The sequence below is a fragment of the Elephantulus edwardii genome, unplaced genomic scaffold (assembly GCF_000299155.1).
Source record: "Elephantulus edwardii isolate Elephantulus edwardi_28Jun2011 unplaced genomic scaffold, EleEdw1.0 scaffold00039, whole genome shotgun sequence".
In the NCBI taxonomy this organism is placed as follows: domain Eukaryota; kingdom Metazoa; phylum Chordata; class Mammalia; order Macroscelidea; family Macroscelididae; genus Elephantulus; species Elephantulus edwardii.
In genome coordinates this window covers 4,681,870-4,701,461 of record NW_006399789.1, presented here as the reverse complement: position 1 = coordinate 4,701,461, position 19,592 = coordinate 4,681,870, and the positions used below count along the sequence as shown (strand labels likewise).

General features: G+C 42.3%; 1 protein-coding gene across 1 annotated transcript in view; it reads right to left on the bottom strand.

Annotated features, from left to right (window-relative positions):
* NHSL1 (NHS-like 1) overlaps positions 1-18,054 on the bottom strand; it is a 112,190-nt gene extending 94,136 nt beyond the window's left edge. The window contains exons 1-2 of the mRNA XM_006885002.1: positions 17,997-18,054; positions 14,091-14,243 (exon numbers count right to left, since the gene is read on the bottom strand). Coding sequence (XP_006885064.1) covers positions 14,091-14,243; positions 17,997-18,054 — 211 coding nt within the window. The remainder of the gene's footprint in view (positions 1-14,090; positions 14,244-17,996) is intronic.
* Between the last annotated feature and the right edge of the window lie 1,538 nt (positions 18,055-19,592).

Genomic DNA, 19,592 nt, shown 5'->3' with positions numbered 1-19,592 from the left:
TAAAAGTGAAACAGGTTGTTTCTTTATTCATTCTTTGACTCACATTCAGTTTGATTCCCTATCCCCTTGGGCTTCAAGCACTGAGAAATAAAAAAACATACTTGATCTAATAATAAGGGAACATTAACTGCCTCTGAAAACTTGCTGGAGGGTCAGCTATGGGTCAGTTTCAACTCTACAGTACACAACAGCAAAAACAACCAGTCAAGACTGTCACTGTCTTTTTCCCTATTCTTTTTTGCCTTGGCTATTACTGTAATAGCTACAGCTAGAGTCACCATGTGGCAATAACATGAAATCAAAAATGATGGATCAAAAAGACAGACAGGGCCTTGGTTTCTATTGATGGTATAGAGTTGCTGAACCAGCTGGGACATCCTATTCTAAGATTTTTTTATTTCAGAAACACTAGACCTTATTTTCAAAGCTCATACAGTAGTTTGATGTGGGTTGGGTTGGGTTTTTTTTGTCTTTTACAGTGAGAATCTATCTTAACCTACATTGTACTTCTTCAGACAAAAATTTTAATTTTTCAGCCTATAAAAAATTTAAATCAAAGCAGAAAACTGAGTAATGTAATTTCTGATTCTAACTAACATATCTAAGGGTTTTTGGTTGTTTTTTTTTAATCTGGTCCCAAATTCAAGAAAATAATAATTCGTATTACCTGGCACATCCTGTCAATATTTTCTTCAGCTGGCATTACAAAATACACTGCAGGAACATCTGGAATAGGATCTCTATCAGAGTGCAAAAGCAGATGTGGAGTGATTTTGGATTTTAATAACTATTTTTAATAACTGTTGCTGTTAAGTGCCAATGAGTCATAGGCGACTCATAGCAACCCTATGAATGAAAGACCTGAACACTTGTATAACTTTCATCATTTCTCCAAATTCATAGACTTTCTGGAGGCAAGCTATTTCAGAAGTGGATGCCACTCCTGCTCCCAAGCCTGTTTTAATCTGGGAGCTCTACCAAGCACTGACAACTATGGGTAACCATTATCACATCTGACACTTCAAGTCACAGTGTTTAATATCACAGCAAGCATGAGTACCTCTGTACAGCAAATTGACAGACCAGTGCTATACCACTTAGAAGAATGTTTGAAAAAAAAAAATACAACTAGTTTTGAGGGCCACAGATTAAAATCACCCACCTTTGGCTTGGTAGCACAACTTTCTATCCACTAGGCCAACAGAGATCTCTCTCTGACTCCCAGCAATTCTATGAACAACAGTTCTAACCCTTGCCCTATCCTACGCCATCCCCACAATCCTAGATGGGCTCAAACCCATTGGTACCACTACGCTATCAATCCATTATGTTGAGGATCTTCTTTTCTTCTCTGACTTTCCACTTCTCTCAGCATGATGTCATTTCCCAAGGACTGGAAACTTAAACTGCTGTTTGTTGAATGACAGGGTTTTTAAATATTATTTTTAATAGTACTGGAGTCCAGTTTTCCAAATCTTCAAGGGAGATATCTAGAAGTGGAAATATTTGGCCATATGACAATGTTGCACTTATCTCTTTGAGGAGTCACTATACTGTTTTCCATGGCAGCAGGACCATTTTATTTTCTCACGAGCAATCTATGAGGGTTCTAATTCATTCTCAACAATACTGGTTAATTTCTGATAATCATTATTATTACCATTCTATTAGAATGTGGCATCAGGGTTAGAGGAAGATTCATCAACAACCTGCGTTACACAAATGACATAGCCTTAATTGCTGACTGAGGAGGCCTGAAGCATTTGCTGTAGAAGATCAAGGACTATAGTTTGCAATATGGATTGAAGCTCAACAACAAGAAGACAAAGATTCTCACCACTGGGCAAACTGGCAGCATCATGACAGATGCAGAAGAGATTGAGGTTGTTAACAATTACAGCCTGCTTGGCTCCACAATCAACACTCTTGGCATCAGCAGTCAGGAACTAAAAAAAATAATTGCCTTAGGAAAATCTGCTGTAAGGGACTTCTCCATAGTGCTGAAGAGCAAGGATGTCAGTTTAGAGACTAAGGTGTGCCTTATCCAGGCCATGCTCTTCACAATTATTTGCTATGCTGGACAACGACCAAAGAGGACAGAAGAAGAATTGATGCCTCTGAGTTGTGGTGCTGGAGAAGATTATTCAACATACCAAGGACTGCCAAGAGAAATAACAGGCCTGTCCTGGAGAGGGTAAAATCAAGCTGCTCCTTGGAAGTAGCTGTCTCACTTACTTTAGTCAGGCAACCAAGAGGGAACAGTCTTTAGAGAAGACGACCATGCTTGGAAGGTTCAAGGGACAGTGTAGGATAAAAGGCCCTGGATGAGATGGAATGACACACTAATTGGGGTAATGATGGTAGGTGTGTCAAAGACAGCGAGATTGGCTCAGGATAGAGCAGGGTAGATGTGTGAGAGACAGTGAGACTATCTCAGGATACAGCAGGGTTCAGAGTTACTGTGCATACGGTCATTATGAGCCATAGTTGACTCAAAGGCATGTAAGCAACAATATTGGTGTTGTTGTTATGTGCTGACTAGGCATCTGGGACTCATAGCAACCCTATGTACAAAAGCTCCAAAGCCTGCCCCGTCCTGAGCTTGTCTCACTGGCTCTGCTGCACCTACCCTCATTGCCCTAGTTACTGTATCACACTCCATCTCATATGCAGTCTTCCACTCCTGCGCTGTCCCTCCATTTCGATTATGATGTCCTTCTCTAAGGACTGGTGCCTCCTGGCCATGTGCCCAATGTATGAGAGACAGAGCTTCAAAATCCTAGCCTCTAAGGAGATACTTGGTTTCACCCTCTCCAGGACAGAACCATTTGTTTTCTTGGTGGTCCATCTTATGTTCAAGACTTCTCCAGCACCACAACCCAAACACATCAATTCTTTTTCTATCATCCTTGGTCATTATCCAGCTCTCTGATGCATAGCAAGTAACTGCAAAGATCACGGACTGGATCAGATGCACCTTAATCTCCAGACTGGTATTACTGCTTCTCAATTCTCTGGAAAGGTCCCTGACAGCAGATTTTCCCAGCGCAACTCATCCTTTGACAAATTTTGACTGGTGCCAAAAGTGTTGATTGTGGACAGTAAGCAAGCTATAATTGTTAGCAACTCAAACTCTTCTCCATTTATCAGGGTGCTGCCAATTGGCCCATTGGTGAGAATCTTTGGCTTCTTGATGTTGAGCTTCAATCCATATTGAAAACTACAGTCCTTGACCTTCTGCAACAACATTAAGTATGAAGTATTATCTTCTTAGAGCACTGATTTGCTTTTCTCTAATGACTAATGCAGGAGCCCTGGTGGCAAAGTTCAAATGAAGCAGCCACTTTGTGGAATAAAGCTGGGCAACCTTCTCCTATAAGGATTTCAGCCTTGCAAATCCGATAAGGGTTCTTTATGATGAGTCAGAACCAACTCGATGTCTGTGGAATTAGGGAACGACTAGTGATAGTATGCTCATTGGTCATTTAGACCTCTGTGGAGAGCGACCTATTAAAATTCTTTGCCAAATATTTAACTGTTTGTCTTTTGTATAAACATTTCTTAAAAATCAAAGTTACTTATATATCATCATTAGCAACAAATCATTGCCTAAATATGAAGCAACAAATGAAATCAGATTTTGTCATATTTTTCTGAAATTATTTTAGATGTTAAGACAAACAATACCTGCTATATTTGTGGAATCCTGGTAGCATAGTGCATGATGGAGTGGAACAGCTAGCTAAAAGGTCAGTGGTTTGAATCCATGAATTGCTCGAGGGGGAAAGATACGCAGTTCCTTTTCTAAAGATTTACAGCCTTGGAAGCCCAACCTTTGCACGAGTTAGGATCAACTCCACAGCAGTTTTGGTATTTTTTGTTTTATGTTTGTTGTTGTTGTTGTTGCTTTGTGCCGTCGAGTCGTTTGTGACTCATAGTGACCTACAACAGCCCGCCATAAACCCTGCTCTATCCTGTGCCAATCTCATTGCCTCTGACACACCCATCCCGATTACCCCAGTCACTGAATCAATCTACCTCATAGAGGGTCTTCCCCTCCTGCGCCATCCCTCTACTCTACCCAGCATGATGTCCCTCTCTAAAGACCTGTCTCTCCTTACAATATGTCCAAAGTATGTCAGACGAAGCCCCAGAATCCTTGCCTCCAAGGAGTAGCCTGGTTTAACCCTCTCTAGGATGAATCTGTTTGTTTTCTTGGCAGTCCATGGTACATTCAATACCCTTCTCCAGCACCACAGCTCAAAAGCGTCAATTTTCCTTCTATCCTCCCTAGTCATTGTCCAACTCTCTGATGCATAACAAGTGATTGCAAAAATCATGGCCTGTATCAGGCGCACCTTAGTCTCCAGAGAGACACCGTTGCTCTTGAGTACTTTAGAGAGGTCCCTAACAGCAGACTTTCCCATCTCAATACATTTTTTTATTTCCTGGCTGCTGGTGCCAAGAGTGTTGACTGTGGAGCCGAGCAAACTGAAGCTGTGAACAATCTCAATCTCTTCGCCATCCATCCTGATGCTACCAGTTGGTCCGGTGGTGAGAATTCTTGTCTTCTTGACATTGAGCCTCAGTCCATACTGAATTTGGACCAAATTTGTGTGAAATGGCTCTAGCAGTTCACAGACCACTTGACACAAGAGTGTGGAATATCTCATGACTGTCAAAATAACAAACAGCTATCTTGGAAAAAGTGCAGCCAGAGTGCTCCTTGGAAGCAAGAAGGGTGAAGCTTCGTCTCAGACACTGAGGCATTAAGAGTTTATTCAAAGTGTCTTTTCTACTCATTGTCTGACTTTGCCATGTAGATGGGAAGGAAATGTGGGAGAAGGATTGTTACCCTATTCACAGGGTACTGGAGTCTCACCAATAAACTGAGCCGCTCCAGGAACAGAATTAGAACCTTAATGACAGCAAAGAAGAGGGGGAAAAAGAAGAGAATGTAGCATGTCCTTCAGGCCCAGAAATTCTTGCTTCAGGTACACCTACTGCAGCAGCAGTCATGGCCAAAACTAAGAACATGAGATGGACCTTCTATGGACACAATCAGAGCTAAGCTAAGAGCCTTTCCCCAACTTTGTTGGACAACTGGGATTTGGGAAGAGGAGCCAACAGTGACAGGACTGAGAACTTTGGAAGCGAGGCTGAAGTGACTGCTAGCACATTTCATAAGCTGTCTTGATTAAGGGACTGTTATTTGGCTAATAAGTTTTTTGACTTCTCCATTATGGTTCTGTGTGGTGTGTGAGCTATCACATCAGATTTTGGACCCAGTAAAACAACAAGGTTGGTGTTGAGATGAGTAGAAAGAGGTTCAGGAGCATGGGGGACATGTCTGACCTCACAGGAATTGGTTTTGTGCTACTGATGTTATTGGTCGGGACAGTTTCCTTTTGTGAAGTTGGTAAAGGTCAGATACGGCCATCCCCAAGGGGCCTTTGTTCTTCTTACACATACTTTGGGGCTGTTGTTGTTTACTGTCGAGTAAGAATTGACCCATAGCTGACCTTCTATTCTTTGGAAAGGGATAGCATGCTTAGAAAGGTGGAGGGTCAGCTAAAGAGCACAAGGCCCTCAATGAGATGGACTGACACAGTGACTGCTGCAGTGGGCTCAAGTGTTTCAGAGATGACCATAGTACAGGATAGGACAGGGTTCAGGCATGGTGTTTACAGGGTTGCTGTAAGTCATACTCAACTCAATGGCACTGAACAATGACAATAACTCCAAGCAGCAGGTGGGGGGCTGGGGATGAGATGAAGTGGAGTTTTCCAATGCTTCCCTTTCTCCAGCTGACCTCTTCCGTGGGTGCCCTCTAAACATCACCAAACTGTAAGGAGCAAGGTCAGTTCTTCCTAAAATTAAGGAGACCTATACACTTCCAAATATTGTGTATTTTAAAATTCCAGATACATTACAGGTTTGATGTTCAAGAATGTGTTACATTTCATCATTTGTCCTAGTTATTACCTGTACTAACCTGAACATTTCCTGGCCAATTTGTTCCATCCTCAATCACTTGGCTCATCTCTTTATAACTTCTAACAAGGAAATGTTCACCTCTAGTTATTTCATTTCTGAGTCCTCACTGTTATCCTTTCCCTTGATATTTCTGGTCCTCAGGAGCAGAGTCTCATTTCTGAAGAAGGTGACATATCAGTTTATACAATGGACTTAAATACCCATGTGGAAGCACCAACCTGTTTATTAACATTAGACAATGGTATATCTTCTTTAAAATTGGAAATAAGATCACAATTAGAATGGAAGAGAAATAACACAAATTGTTCACTGTGATTTTTTTTATTTCACTTTTTTTTTATTTGAAGATGTATAAACTATTTATTAACAGATGAGGCCTACAGACTTATTTCTTCTTGGACACACCCACAGTACGGCTCGGATGGCCAGTGATCTTGGTGTGCTGGCCTCGAACTTGAAGGCCCCGAAAGTGGCGTAGCCCTCTGTGGGCACGGATCTTCTTCAGTCGCTCCAGGTCTTCACGGAGCTTGTTGTCCAGACCATTGGCCAGAACCTGACTATATTTCCCATCCTTCACATCTTTTTGTCTGTTCAGGAACCAGTCTGGAATATTGTACTGGCGTGGATTCTGCATAATGGTGAACACACGCTCCACCTCCTCTTCAGTAAGCTCTCCTGCCCTCTTGGTGAGGTCAGTGTCAGCTTTCCTCAACACCACATGAGCGTATCTTCGCCCTACACCCTTAATGGCAGTGATGGCCAAGGCTATTTTCCACCGCCCATCGATGTTAGTGTTGAGTACTCACAAAATGTGCTGGAACTTCTCTGGGATCACTAGAGACACGGCGGCGGCAGCAACGGCGGCGTGTAGGCCTCCGGTGGAAGAGCAACTACTTTTTTTATACTTAAAAAAAAATAAACTTTGACTATACAATATCAAAGCTGTCTTGGGGGATGTGCAACCAAGGTGTTCCTTAGAGGCAAGAAGGGGAAGGGGAAAGTTTGTCTTGCTTCCTTGGGGCTTATTGTCTCGAGTGCTTGCAAAAAGACATGATGCTAGGAAAAGCAGAGGAACCAAGGAAGAGAGGAAGACCCTCCCCAAGATAGACTGATACAGTGGCAACAGCAACGGGCTTGAGCATGGCGGGGATTGTGATGGTACAAAACAGTGCCAAGTTCAGAGCTCTTCTCCACAGGATTGCTGAGTCAGAGCTGACTCAGCAGTACCCACCACCACCACCACCACCACCACATATCAAACTACATACTCAGGGACTGGGTTGTTTCTTTTTTTTATCTCCAATGATAATGGGGCTTCAAATACTTTTTACTCAAGTTGTATTATCTCCAGTTGTTTAGATGATGTGGGGGAAAGTGGCACATAACATTCTGTACATGTGATTATAAGTAAATAAACTAAGAACAAAACGACTCAGAAACTTTCATTTTATCTAAGAACCACCACTCTTGAAGAGTTACTACTTATCTGTAATTTTTATGTAGTTTAAAAATGTAGGCTTTAAAAGATTATTCCCAAGAAATTTCCAACACTACTGGGGGGAAAAAATATTCAGTCCCTTTGGTGAATCTTTAGGGCATCAATGCCATTACTGAAACATTTGCTTTTTCAAACAATACCAAGACTAGGCAACAAAATCACTTGTACTATTTCCTATAGATCTACTGAGTAGTTAAAGGAGTATAGAATCAGGAAATTCCCTATCATTAAACAATTGTCTAAGCAGCAGAAAAGAGAACCTGGTACTTGAAAATACATGAAATATGCCATGAAGCATAATATCCTGGACAAAGTTCAAACCAGAAAGTTGGGCCTGAACATTCAAACTCACTGAGACCTTTGAGCAAAGGCATTGTCGACAAGTCAGACCATGCAGGGCTCTGCTGTTCAAAGCTGGCAGAGAAATGCTAACAATGGCATGGCCTCAGGGTCTGTCCTGGGAAAGGTGCCATTTTAATATTCTTATTAATTATTTGGTAGAGGAAGACAGGCTATAAATAGAGATGCTCCTTGTTGAAATGTACTAAAGATAAATCACTAGAAAATGAAGGTGAATCTAGAAGAAACTTGGCTGGAATTAAGTACATTAAGGAACCAACATAAAAGCAATGAAGCACTAAGTACAACTCCAAGGCCATTACCAAAGAGCCAAACTCATTTCAGCCTGCAGCAGGAAATGTATGCGTTAGCTGGGTTAAATGAAAAAGCGAACCTATTAATGTCCTCATTTCTGGACAGTGCAACGCCAAGATAGTACTTCAGAGTCACAGAAGGACAAATATATGGCTTCACGGAAATGAAAAGGCAAATATAGAGAGACCAATGCTTATTAGTGGTCACTAGGGGCATGAGGGAAAAAGAGAGACATTAATAGTGACAGAAAAAGTTGCACTGATTAAGGATAAGGTTGCACAACTGATTATTGTAATTGCTTTCAATAAATACCCATAAGAAGGTGAACTGGCAAAAAGTGTGGTAGTTATTTTTACAACAATGCCAGAGAAAGAATAAAAGGTGGCTGCTGAGATACCTCAGGGGATCTGGTTCTTTGTTCGCAGTGTTAGGGGTTTAGGGACAGTTTTCTGGGAAATTCCAGTTAATTGGCCTAAGAATGTGTTTAATCTTCTGTTCCACTTCCAAGTTAGTTGCATTGTGCCTGGGGTCTTAAAAGCTTCCAAAAGGCCATAGGAGGTGGACAACAGGCCTCTCTTGGCCTGAAGGGAGTGGGGATTAGAAGGAGGGCATGTGTAGCTAACTGTCTCCTTGAGCAACCATCACTTTTACCATCAGTCCAGAAGAACCAGAGGATAACAGTAAGACTTGATACCACTGTGGCTGAATATTAAAACAAGAATAAGAGCAAGCAGTGAAGATATTCTAACACAGCCTGTCACTCGCTCACTATTGTTTATAAATGTTTCAGGGAGTGTTATTTATTGGACCCCACTAAGAGGCGTAAAACTCAACCACGCTGCTGAGGTTGTGGTCAGAATAGTCAACGCTTCTTCACTGTAATGGTTTTGTCTTTCCTGGTTTGGACCAAAGTCTATGAGTTCTATGGCTTCCATCCCAACAGACTCTTTTATTTCCTTCTAACTCTCCAGTAAGGAGAACGTATGAGGAGAAAGCCATGCTCAGGAAAGCTTACATTAAGTCGGATGACTGTTGTTGCTATGTACCACAGAGTCGGAACTGACTCACAGCACACCCTCCAGCAGGTTTTCAGAGGCTATAAGTAGCATAGGAGTTGACCATTTTTCTCCTGCAGAACAGCTGGTGGATTTGAACCATATACCTTTGGTATCTTTTGCTATGGGTTGTAGTCCACACAATGGCACATAACAACTACTACCACCAACCATATCTGGGTTGGCAGTACAACTCCTTATCAATAAGCCACCAGAGAATTAAGTACCTTTATTCATACAGTCTCTGATAAATAAATACCTGGTAGCATAGTGGTCTAAGAATTACACTGCTAGCCGATGGGTTATAGGTTCCAAGCCACCAACTGCTCTTTGAGGGAAAGACAAAACAGTTTGCTCTCATGAAGACTTACAACTCCAGAAACATTATGGGGCAGTCTTAAATTGCTTTATGAAGTCGCCTCGAGGTGGAATTCCATGACAGAGGGTTTTGTTCTTTTGGTTTTACTTTATAATAAACTGGCATGCCCCCATTAAGCACACACTTGGCATCTTCATGTTTGACAATTGGTCATGGATGAGAGGTGAGGACTATGATTTGACTGTCAAGAGCGGGCACTGGCTTTTGGAAGTGACAGTGCCTCAAAGATGCTGAAAGGGGTACAAACACATGACAAGGTCTTCTCTTCATCGAAGAAACCCAGCAGAGTCCTTCTGACCTAAAACAACGGCAGATCTGCTCGGTTCTGGCTCTTCGTTTCCCTCACGATGGCACGCTACCTCCTGGCACCTTTCTCGTGCTTTTGTTAATACCAACTTTTATAATCTTCTCCACTTGAGCTATCTTCCTTTCTTTGCAATTTTCACATCTGCTTTCAGGGCTTATCCATTCCCCGAGATTCTGGCAGTTTATACACACAGACAAAATGCGCTGAGCCTTTCCAGTTCCTATCTCATAAACAGTGTTTGCATTCCAGTATACCAGTATACGTTGGCATTCAACACAGCACTCTACCACTCCTTTCTTACTACTTTGGTTGTCTTTGGTTATCATTATTAAATATTTTGATAAAATATTCTACGGACGAATCCTCATCAACACGGGGGAGTTAGAACTGAATTTTAAATTCTCATAGACTTCAGACTTTCTGAACCAAGGATACAAGGTAACTCCTAAAACTAATGACACTCTGAAATAATCTTAAAAACATAAAAGGAAAAAAATACCTTCTGACGTTCTTCCCAAAATAATAGTGCTGTTTAACTAGTAAAAAATGTTCACCTTGAGCACTGAAGTTCTATCTAGAATTATCTATATGGAATCAAACTGACACTAACAATTTGAAAGATTAGACTGGAATATTAGCAGGCAGTGAGTTTATGTTAATGGGGAGAAAACTCAGAGAAGGAGGACAAGGAAAGCTGCATAACTAAATAATGTAATCAATGTAATTAAATTGTACATGTAGAAACAGTTGAACTGGTTTACATTTTAACAACAAAAGACTGTAAATTAAAGGTACTTATATGTGAGACACCACTGGACCAATCGGTAGCATTAGGATGGATGGCGAAGAGATTGAGACTGTTCACAGGTTCAGTTTGCTCGGCTCCACGGTCAACACTCTTGGCACCAGCAGCCAGGAAATCAAAAAACGTATTGCAATGGGAAAGTCTGCTGTTAGGGAACTCTCTAAAGTACTCAAGAGCAACGGTGTCTCTCTGGAGACTAAGGTGCACCTGATACAGGCCATGATTTTTGCAATCACTTGTTATGCATCAGAGAGTTGAACAATGACTAGGGAGGATAGAAGGAAAATTGACGCCTTTGAGCTGTGGTGCTGGAGAAGAGTATTGAATGTACCATGGACTGCCAAGAAAACAAACAGATTCATCCTAGAGAGGGTTAAACCAGGCTACTCCTTGGAGGCAAGGATTCTGGGGTTTCGTCTGGGGCTACTTTGGACATGTTGTAAGGAGAGACAGGTCTTTAGAGAGGGACATCATGCTGGGTAGAGTAGAGGGACAGCGCAGGAGGGGAGGACCCTCTATGAGGTGGATTGATTCAGTGACTGGGGTAATCGGGATGGGTGTGTCAGAGGCAATGTGATTGGCACAGGATAGAGTAGGGTTTAGGGCTGTTGTACATAGGGTGGCTATGAGTTGCAAACAACTGGACGGCACATAACAACAACAACATTGTTGTTGTAGTTGTTGTTAAGTGCTATAGAGTTGGAGATGACCTATAGAGACCCTATGAACAGAAGTCTTGAACACAAAACTTTGACCTTTTCTCCAAGTTCATAGAGTTTCTGGAGGCAAGCTTTTCTTTTGAAAGTAGATGCCACTTGTGCTTCATTCAAGAGATTTACAAAAACCAGGCTCAAGGGCCATAGGCCCTAGGGCCCAAAAAGCCTTTTTAAATAGAAGGCCAAATCCAATCAGCTCTCACCCTATTGCAAACAAAAGCCACACCCTAGTCTCAACCTTAAACCAGAAACCACACCTTTGCAGAATCTGGCTGTTCTGCTCATCTTCCCATCCTGAAAATAGCCCCAGACTGGCAGCCCAAAGCCTTTTAAAATATGAGGCCAAATCCAATCAGCTCATACCCTTGGTGCCACTGAGTACAAATCACAGAGACCCTACAAACAATAAGATCTGCACCCTGACCTATCCTGTGCCATTCTCATCCATCATCCATCTGGTTGAGGGTCTTCTGAAAATGGGTAAAGTAAGAGTAATAGGATTGTCGTGGGTCTTATCGTATTGTTGTTATGTACCATCAAGTCACCTGCAACTCACAGTGAACAGCAGCTCTGAAGCCTGCCCTGTTCTGAACCAGTCTCACTGATTCCATCACATCTACCCCTATTGCCCCAGTTACTGTATCAATCCATCTCATCTGGGGTAATGTAAAAGATTTAGAACAGTATACAGCATATACTTAAGCATTTAATAAGCAATGGGTAATAATTTTAGTCATAGCAGTGGTACACTGAAGAATGAAACACTTTAAAAATGATTGATACACTTAAAAAAGGAGTCCAAGGAAAATAAAAAGATTAAGTTCTTGGTTATTGATCAAAAAGTTGCTGGATGGGGTCTACTCAGGTGCATCAAAAGAAAAGAATTGGTGATCTGTTTTCAAAGGTTCATTTCTCTCTCATCCACTGATATCATGTTAGAACTGACTCATAATTGACCACTGCATTTCTGAGGGTATAAAGATAGGTAGTACAGGCTTGCCCATTTTCTCCCTTGAATCAAACTGCAAGGGAGGTGTGGTCTTGGGTTCACAGTGCAATCCTGTATTGATTATGTCACTATGTTGTTATGTGCCACTGAGTCAGCTGCAACTCATAGCGACTCTATGTACAATAGCGCTGAACTCTGCTCTATCCTGAGCCAGTCTCTCCATCTCTAACACATCTACCCCCACTACCCCAGTCACTGAGCCAATCCATCTCATCTGGGGTCTTCCTCTCCTGAGCTGTCCCCCTACCCTTCCAAGCATGTTATTTATCCTTCTCCAAGGACTAGTCCTTCCTGGCCACATGCCCAAAATATGTCTGTTGGAGCTTCAAGATTCTTGTCTCCAAGGAGCAGCTTGGTTTCATCCTCTCCAGGATAAACCTGTTTGTTCTTCTAGCAGCCCATGTATGGTCAATACTCTTCTCCAACACCACAACTCAAAGGCATCAATTCTCCTCTCAATGAGTGACAGCCACTGAAAACTCCTGAAGCACCCTTCTACTCTGAAACACACAAGGTTACCATAAGTTGCAATCAACTTAATGCAACTGGTTTCATACTAGTAAAACTTATCATAATCACTAAATGAGTCCTCAAGCTGGGATTTCCTAGAACCAATGGCAGCCAGAATTTCTTTCAGATTTGAGCCTTCCACCTTTAGATCAAACACAGAATGTCTAGTTGAGTTAGAACTTCAGAGACACAACAAGTACCCTTTTTTAGCTTAATTATATCTCAGATATTGCAAAGTAGAAAACTGGTAGAAGCAACATCAGGTTGAATAAGAATGCTGGTTTTGCCTCTTTAAGAAAAAGTCTACGTATCTCACACATTTCTCTTTGGGCTTTAAAGAACCTGTTCCTTCTTTATCACTTTTGTAAAAGATTTTTCAACCATGCAATTCCCTCTTACTGTCAGTACTGAGAAGTAAAATGAATATTTTAAACTACATATAAGAACACTGTTGTTAGCTGTTGTTAAGTCAGCAGTTGGGCATTGCTGTTGTTACCAGCCCTGACTGAAGGTGACTATGTGTGTTACAGAGTGAAACTATTCAACAGTGTTTTTATTATGGAAGCAGTTTGCCAGACCTTTCTTCTGCAGAACCATTATGTGGGTCTGAACTGCTGTTTTCTAAATTGCAGCTGGCTACAAACAGCTTGTGCTACCCAGCTCCTTAAATACTGAAATATACCCTCTATATGTCACACAGACTCTGCCCATCACCTGACAGCACCTCTGCTTAGAAGGGTCCAAGCGACCCCTGCCAGAGTAACCACTTAGCAGGTCCTCTAAGTATATGTACTTCCTTTTCCATCCAACTTGATCTAAACAGAACAAACCATTAGAAAGTACTAGCTTTAACGAATTTGCTTTGAATACTTATAGCTTACAAAGCCACTGGCAAAATTTCCCATGTCAGCAGGGGTTTGTTTGGATTACATTAGAACTGGTGGTTTAAACACTCTAAAGGGTTTCTCAAAGGAGGGTGGACTCTTTGAAGATAGATTTGCATATTGGTAAACAGATATGCTTCTATAGAGCATAAAGTCACCTCTGTATTAGGTTGTGAGTAAACAGATTTTCTTTTACAGGAAGTGGTCAAGTTCATGCTCTCAGTTCTAGTACTCAGTGATCCAAGAACAACAAATTGGGGAGCACAGCCGACTTACCCCTCAGCACAGATTTGAGGTTCAGCTTGGCCTGGCGGTGCAGGTCCTCCACACAGGGAGGCCTTGTGGTGGGAAGGAACACGTTCTCCTGCTGGTGCCATGGGGCAGTGTAGTGGACCGTCCATCTGCTCTCCTCATCGAGATTGGAAACCGCTGGAGAAAGACAGGATGGATACATTGAGATGTCAAATGAAGTTCATTGGCTCCAAACGTCCTACATCAAGATGCTGGGTGTCTCACTTTAAGCCTGGATCTAAGCTCACCACCTTTATGGTTCAACTTTCCCACAAGCAATAGAGAGGCTCATAAGGTGAACAGTAACAGAAAAGTTACTCACTCCTTAGAACAATTAATCCTACAACATCAAAAAGGCAGGGCTATCCTGGAAGAAAGCTCAGAAGCAAGGAGAGGCTAGAAGGTTGAATGGAAATGAGAACCACATGGAGGATGTAGGGTGAGTATTATTATAACATGGATATTGGCATGTCCATATTAGATGTATTGACATAGCCATATTATATAATGGGGACTGTAATTGATTTCAAGAAATAAAGTTGTTATGAACGACCGACTGGAAAACCAATGTGCTCTGAAAATTGTCACTTAAAGTACATTAAAAATTTGGGGGAAAAATGAAAGATGCTGACTTAGGGTCCAGTAGATTCATGGGCAAGGGCCAACAAAGAGGAACCAAAACCCACCATTATCAAGTTAGAATAAAGATGCCTGAAGGAGAACTGGTGCCTGTGAGCTGTGGTGTTACAGAAGAGTACTAATGACTACCCCATGGACTGTCAAAAGAATGAACGGATATGTCTTGGAAGACAGTGAAGCCAATTGCCCCTTGGAGGCAAGAATGACAAAGTTTTGTCTCACATACTTTGGGCATGTTATTAGAAGAGGCTATTCCTTGAAAAGGAACATAATGCTTGGAAAGGTGGAGGGTTGGTAGAAGAGAGGACTCTTAATGAGATAAGACTGCAGAGATTGCACCAACCAGCTCAAGTATGCCAGAAATGTTGAGGCCGGCACAGGATAGGCCAGAGTTCAGATCTGGTGTTCATAGGGTCGCTATGAGTTGTACTCAATTCAATGTCAACTAACAACAACACTGAGTCAGAACAGTGACATTGGGAGACAGTACCAATGCCCTATCGGGTTTCCAAAGCGGCCATCTTTACAGAAGCAGAGAGCACCTCTTTTCTTTCAGAGCAGCTGGTGGGTTTGCACTGCTGATCGTTTGGATAGAAGCCAAGCAGCAATTAACCTCTGCACCACCAGGTTTCCCCAGAAAGGGAAAAGAGAGTAAACTCTGAATGAGGTTGAATCCGAGACTCCAGCTGTTCCTCAAAAAGTATTCTGTCTTGAAATGAAACACTGTTCTGTGTTACGCCGTTTTGATAGAACTGTTTGCTCTTTTAACATCTTCCTCAAATCCTAGGTCCTCCCTAGACACCAATGTTACAACATGACCTACAAAACTGATAAGACCACTAATTCTGACTTCACCACAACAGTTAACTATAATTTGATCATGGAAGGAGATAGTAAGACTGTCCCGACAGAAACAAATTACTTAATAGGAGGTTAAGACTAAATCTTATTTCTCTGAGGTATTATTTTTAAATATAACTGTCATAAATACAATTTTTTTTCATAAAACTAAGCAAGAGAATTCAATTGGGTGCATGTAAACAGCATATTTAACTGAAATGGAAATCAATTTGTGCTATAATGTTTCCACTGCATTTCTGGTTTTCAGGAAACACTTTGATATTAAGATATACTTTGTTTAAGAAAGCAACCCCAATCCAATTGATGACTACCAACAAAAGCCACTTTCATTTGTCTCCAGCACATGAGATCAGACCATTAAAGTGAAAAATGAACACAACATAATCCCTTCTAGTCGTCCTGTGATATCCTTAGAGCTTGTGATGACCCTTCATCTCTATTTTTCCTAAGAGCTCAGCCAATTGGGGCCCTCACGAGCCCCAAACAAAGCCAGAGGCGCCAACATAAATTCATCAATGACTTTTAAAACCCTGTCTATACACAAACACTTTAACACAGATAGAGGAGAAGCTGCAAAGAATCAGAAAAATCACTTGTGCTAAGACATCCACTTGGGAAGACAAGCCCTAGGAAGTCTGAAAACCGGGAGACAAAGAGTTGTGAGTAACACACAAGGTGACCCCAGAACCCCAGTACCAGCCTATCTTACCCTATAGAGAGCACTAGAAAAACAACTTCTATAACTAACACGTACCTGGAAAGGAACCACAAAAGCTCTTCTCCGTGGAAGGTAAGCAAACATGCATGCGCGCACACCCCCCCTCCCCCATCTCTTGAAGCATATTTTAAATCAACAGAACATACCACATGGTGTAGCTATGGGGACTACTCTGAAGACCATACTAATTAACATGCAAAGCCCTCCTTGTTGCTGTTAAGTGCCGGTGAGTCAAGTACGACTCAGCGACACTCTGAACAAAAGATCTAAACCCTGTTCTAGAACTAATGTCACTCCTCTAAAGCCACAGGCTCATGGAGAGTTCGTCTGTGGTCTGGCCATGGAACCTTCTCTGAAGATCCCTTTCTCAGCTCCCTGTGAACACACAAGCTACAGGCCAGCTCTCACATCTAGACCATCTTTTCTGCAGCTTCCAAACTCCCTGCACCCCTGAAGCTTGGTCTGCAGATAATTCACTGCTTTGCTAATCCCATCTTCTCCATGAACTAACTGCTAAATGGGAAAATCTACTCAGGACTAAACACCCATTTCAAAAGAGAAGTCCCATGTGCTTTCTGCTTTGGATGTCTGACAAAAAAAAGATGTGTGAATCACGCACCCAACACTTCAAGTGATCCCTTGTTGAACACCTGCTTTGCACAGTGAATGCGGCCATCAATCTTAATCCCTATCAGCCACAAAACCCTGACTTGTCTCTCGTGTATGCTTCCGGAGCTCTGAGCACACACTCTGCTCCCCTCCCCCACACCAAGTGCATCCAGGGTTAATTACAATGTTTTGCACTGACGTCCATTTCTTTTCCAGATTTAATTAGCACACTGCATAGTGGGAAAATATTGAAAATGGAAACTCTTCCTAGTTGCCAGCTTCAAATCAGATTCAAGTAATGGCATCTGAGTCTGTGCAATCGCACCATCAAGCCCAGTTGTACGGTTACCAACTGGCTCCTCTGAAACCCCAGTTGTCTCTGAGCTGGTGTGTCTCCCCCCTCGCCAGGGCTGATTCCAATCAATCCACTCAGACAGGAGCTGCAGAAATGGGCCCCCTGGCTGCTCTCTGTGGTTCTCCCCAAAGCTTCCATCAGTGCCCCCACCCCTACACACATTCAGCCTGTTACAATCCCTGGACCAGAGGGTAAAATGAAATAAGGCGGCAGCTCTCTTAGAAGCAAATCCTTGTACTGGTCAAAGTTACATTTTCAAAGGGTGGAGGAAGTACTTGGCTTGAAGAAATTTAAGCCAATAATCACAAGCTGCAGCCTGCACTTGACAACAATCACTGACCAGTCTAGACAGTTTGCCCTGGAGCTGTTAACTACTTCACAGGCTACTTCACAGAAGGCACAGGGGAGATTTACAGGCTTGGCCCCACCAGAAATACGTGCACCAAGGGAAACAATGCTAATGCTAAGTTTTTCCCTCCTTTCCAAAGGACTTCCCCTCCCTCAGAAGCATAAAAGACATGACTTCACTTAAAAGCCCAAACATAAATAAGGGGTACTGAGACGACATAGTATAGCATTCTGTGTTACCAAGGGCTGAGTCGACAGAATAATCTAACACAGAACAGAGTTCAACCCACAATGACAGAGGCTCAATTAGTACGTGAAAATGACACACCTGGCAGGTACAAAGAGAAAAGGAATAACTTACTTTTCCTCTTGAAAAGTTTAATGAAAGACTTGATCTTTGCGTTAACGAAGACCACCATTTTTCCAGGTCGCCTACATAGAGTTGCCGAAGTTTAAATCCCACGGGAGGCACAGTCCAGCGGGCAGGTGGCAGGTCGCTTGCTTCCGCTCCAGACTCTAACCACTTTCCTCTGCTCTCATATCCTTAGGCACCCGCCCAGGCTGATGTAACTCCGAGGTTGGGTTTATTGTCAGGCAGTTACAAACCATTAACTGTCCTTGAACCTGAAAAGCTCCCAGTGAAACTTAATCTTTAAGGCTGTAAGCAGCCAGTTACAACGTGCACAGGAAGAAAGGAAAAAAGTCAATTGCAGCTCTTATTTGCCCTATAGCTGCACCAGGCTTTCAAAGCCTCAGAGCCCATTCATTAGTTTTCTCGTCCACAGGTCGGAAGTTATTCCTCTCCGGGGTTCACAAAAGGTGGTCCAGATTTTCCACTATTGAAGTCAGGGGGGAAAAAAAGACTGCGTTCCCCATTTTCATGGGGCCCCTATGAACAGACAGACCCTTTTGCCGGAGCCGGGAAGTCTGCAGGTAATTCCAAGTGGATTCTTTGGCTCTCCAGTTAATTCAGGGTGCACGGGATTTGAACTGATTTGAGAGGAAGAAAGAGCCAAACTATTGTTCCTGACCACGCCCCCAGGCTCAGCCTGGCTATGGAGGAGGGGTTTACAAGCAGTAAAACTTTACAATAGCATCACCATGGAGCTGCAGAGGCGGGGCTGGTCTGCATCTCCCCGCAAATCCAGTTCCCTGTCTTCTTGCCTGAGAATCAATATCCTACTTGTTCCTACGTGAGAGCTCATTTGCATCTCGCTGTCCCGCTCTTAGAAAGGGTAGTGTGGGTGAAAAGAACCGTGTTCCCAAAGAAGAAAATTAGTTAAACCATCTTAATTATTTTAATCTCCAGCTTAAATTTAATTATCACCTAAGCACCTTGTTTTAAAAATTGCCACCATCACTCCACCACAGACACGCACATTCTTTGAGCTGTTTTCGAATGTAGAATACACTGTCCTGACTTCTGGTTCTTTGCCTGCTTGTTGTCACCATGGAAGAAATCCAGAGAGGTATGGAAGAGAAAGAAATGGAACTATTTGGAAAGTAAACTCCAGATCAAGGGACAGAGACAGAAAGGGAAGGACTCCAGACCAGCAAATCAGGTGAAAAGGGACAAAGGAAAGAATGCTCTCGTATCTCACTCCAATGCCCCTTCACAGAAACTGACTACTTCTTATTGTACACAGTTTATAACTGAACGGCAAACATAATAATCCACTAACTCAAAACATTTTGTTTCTAACAAAAGCTCTTAGTCAAAGAATAAAATTTCTAGGAAAGGATTCCTCCAGATGAATGCTTACAATGATTTTGCCCTAATTAGTTTTTGTTTCCCTTGTAACTTATTTTTTAACAACAACCACAAAGGCCAAGTAAAAGAAAACAGTCAACTAAATCCAGTTGTTGTTGTTGTTATGTGCCATCCAGTCACTTGCGACGCTAAGTACAAAAGCCCTAAACCCTGCTCTATCCTGTGCCAATCTTACTGTCTGTGACA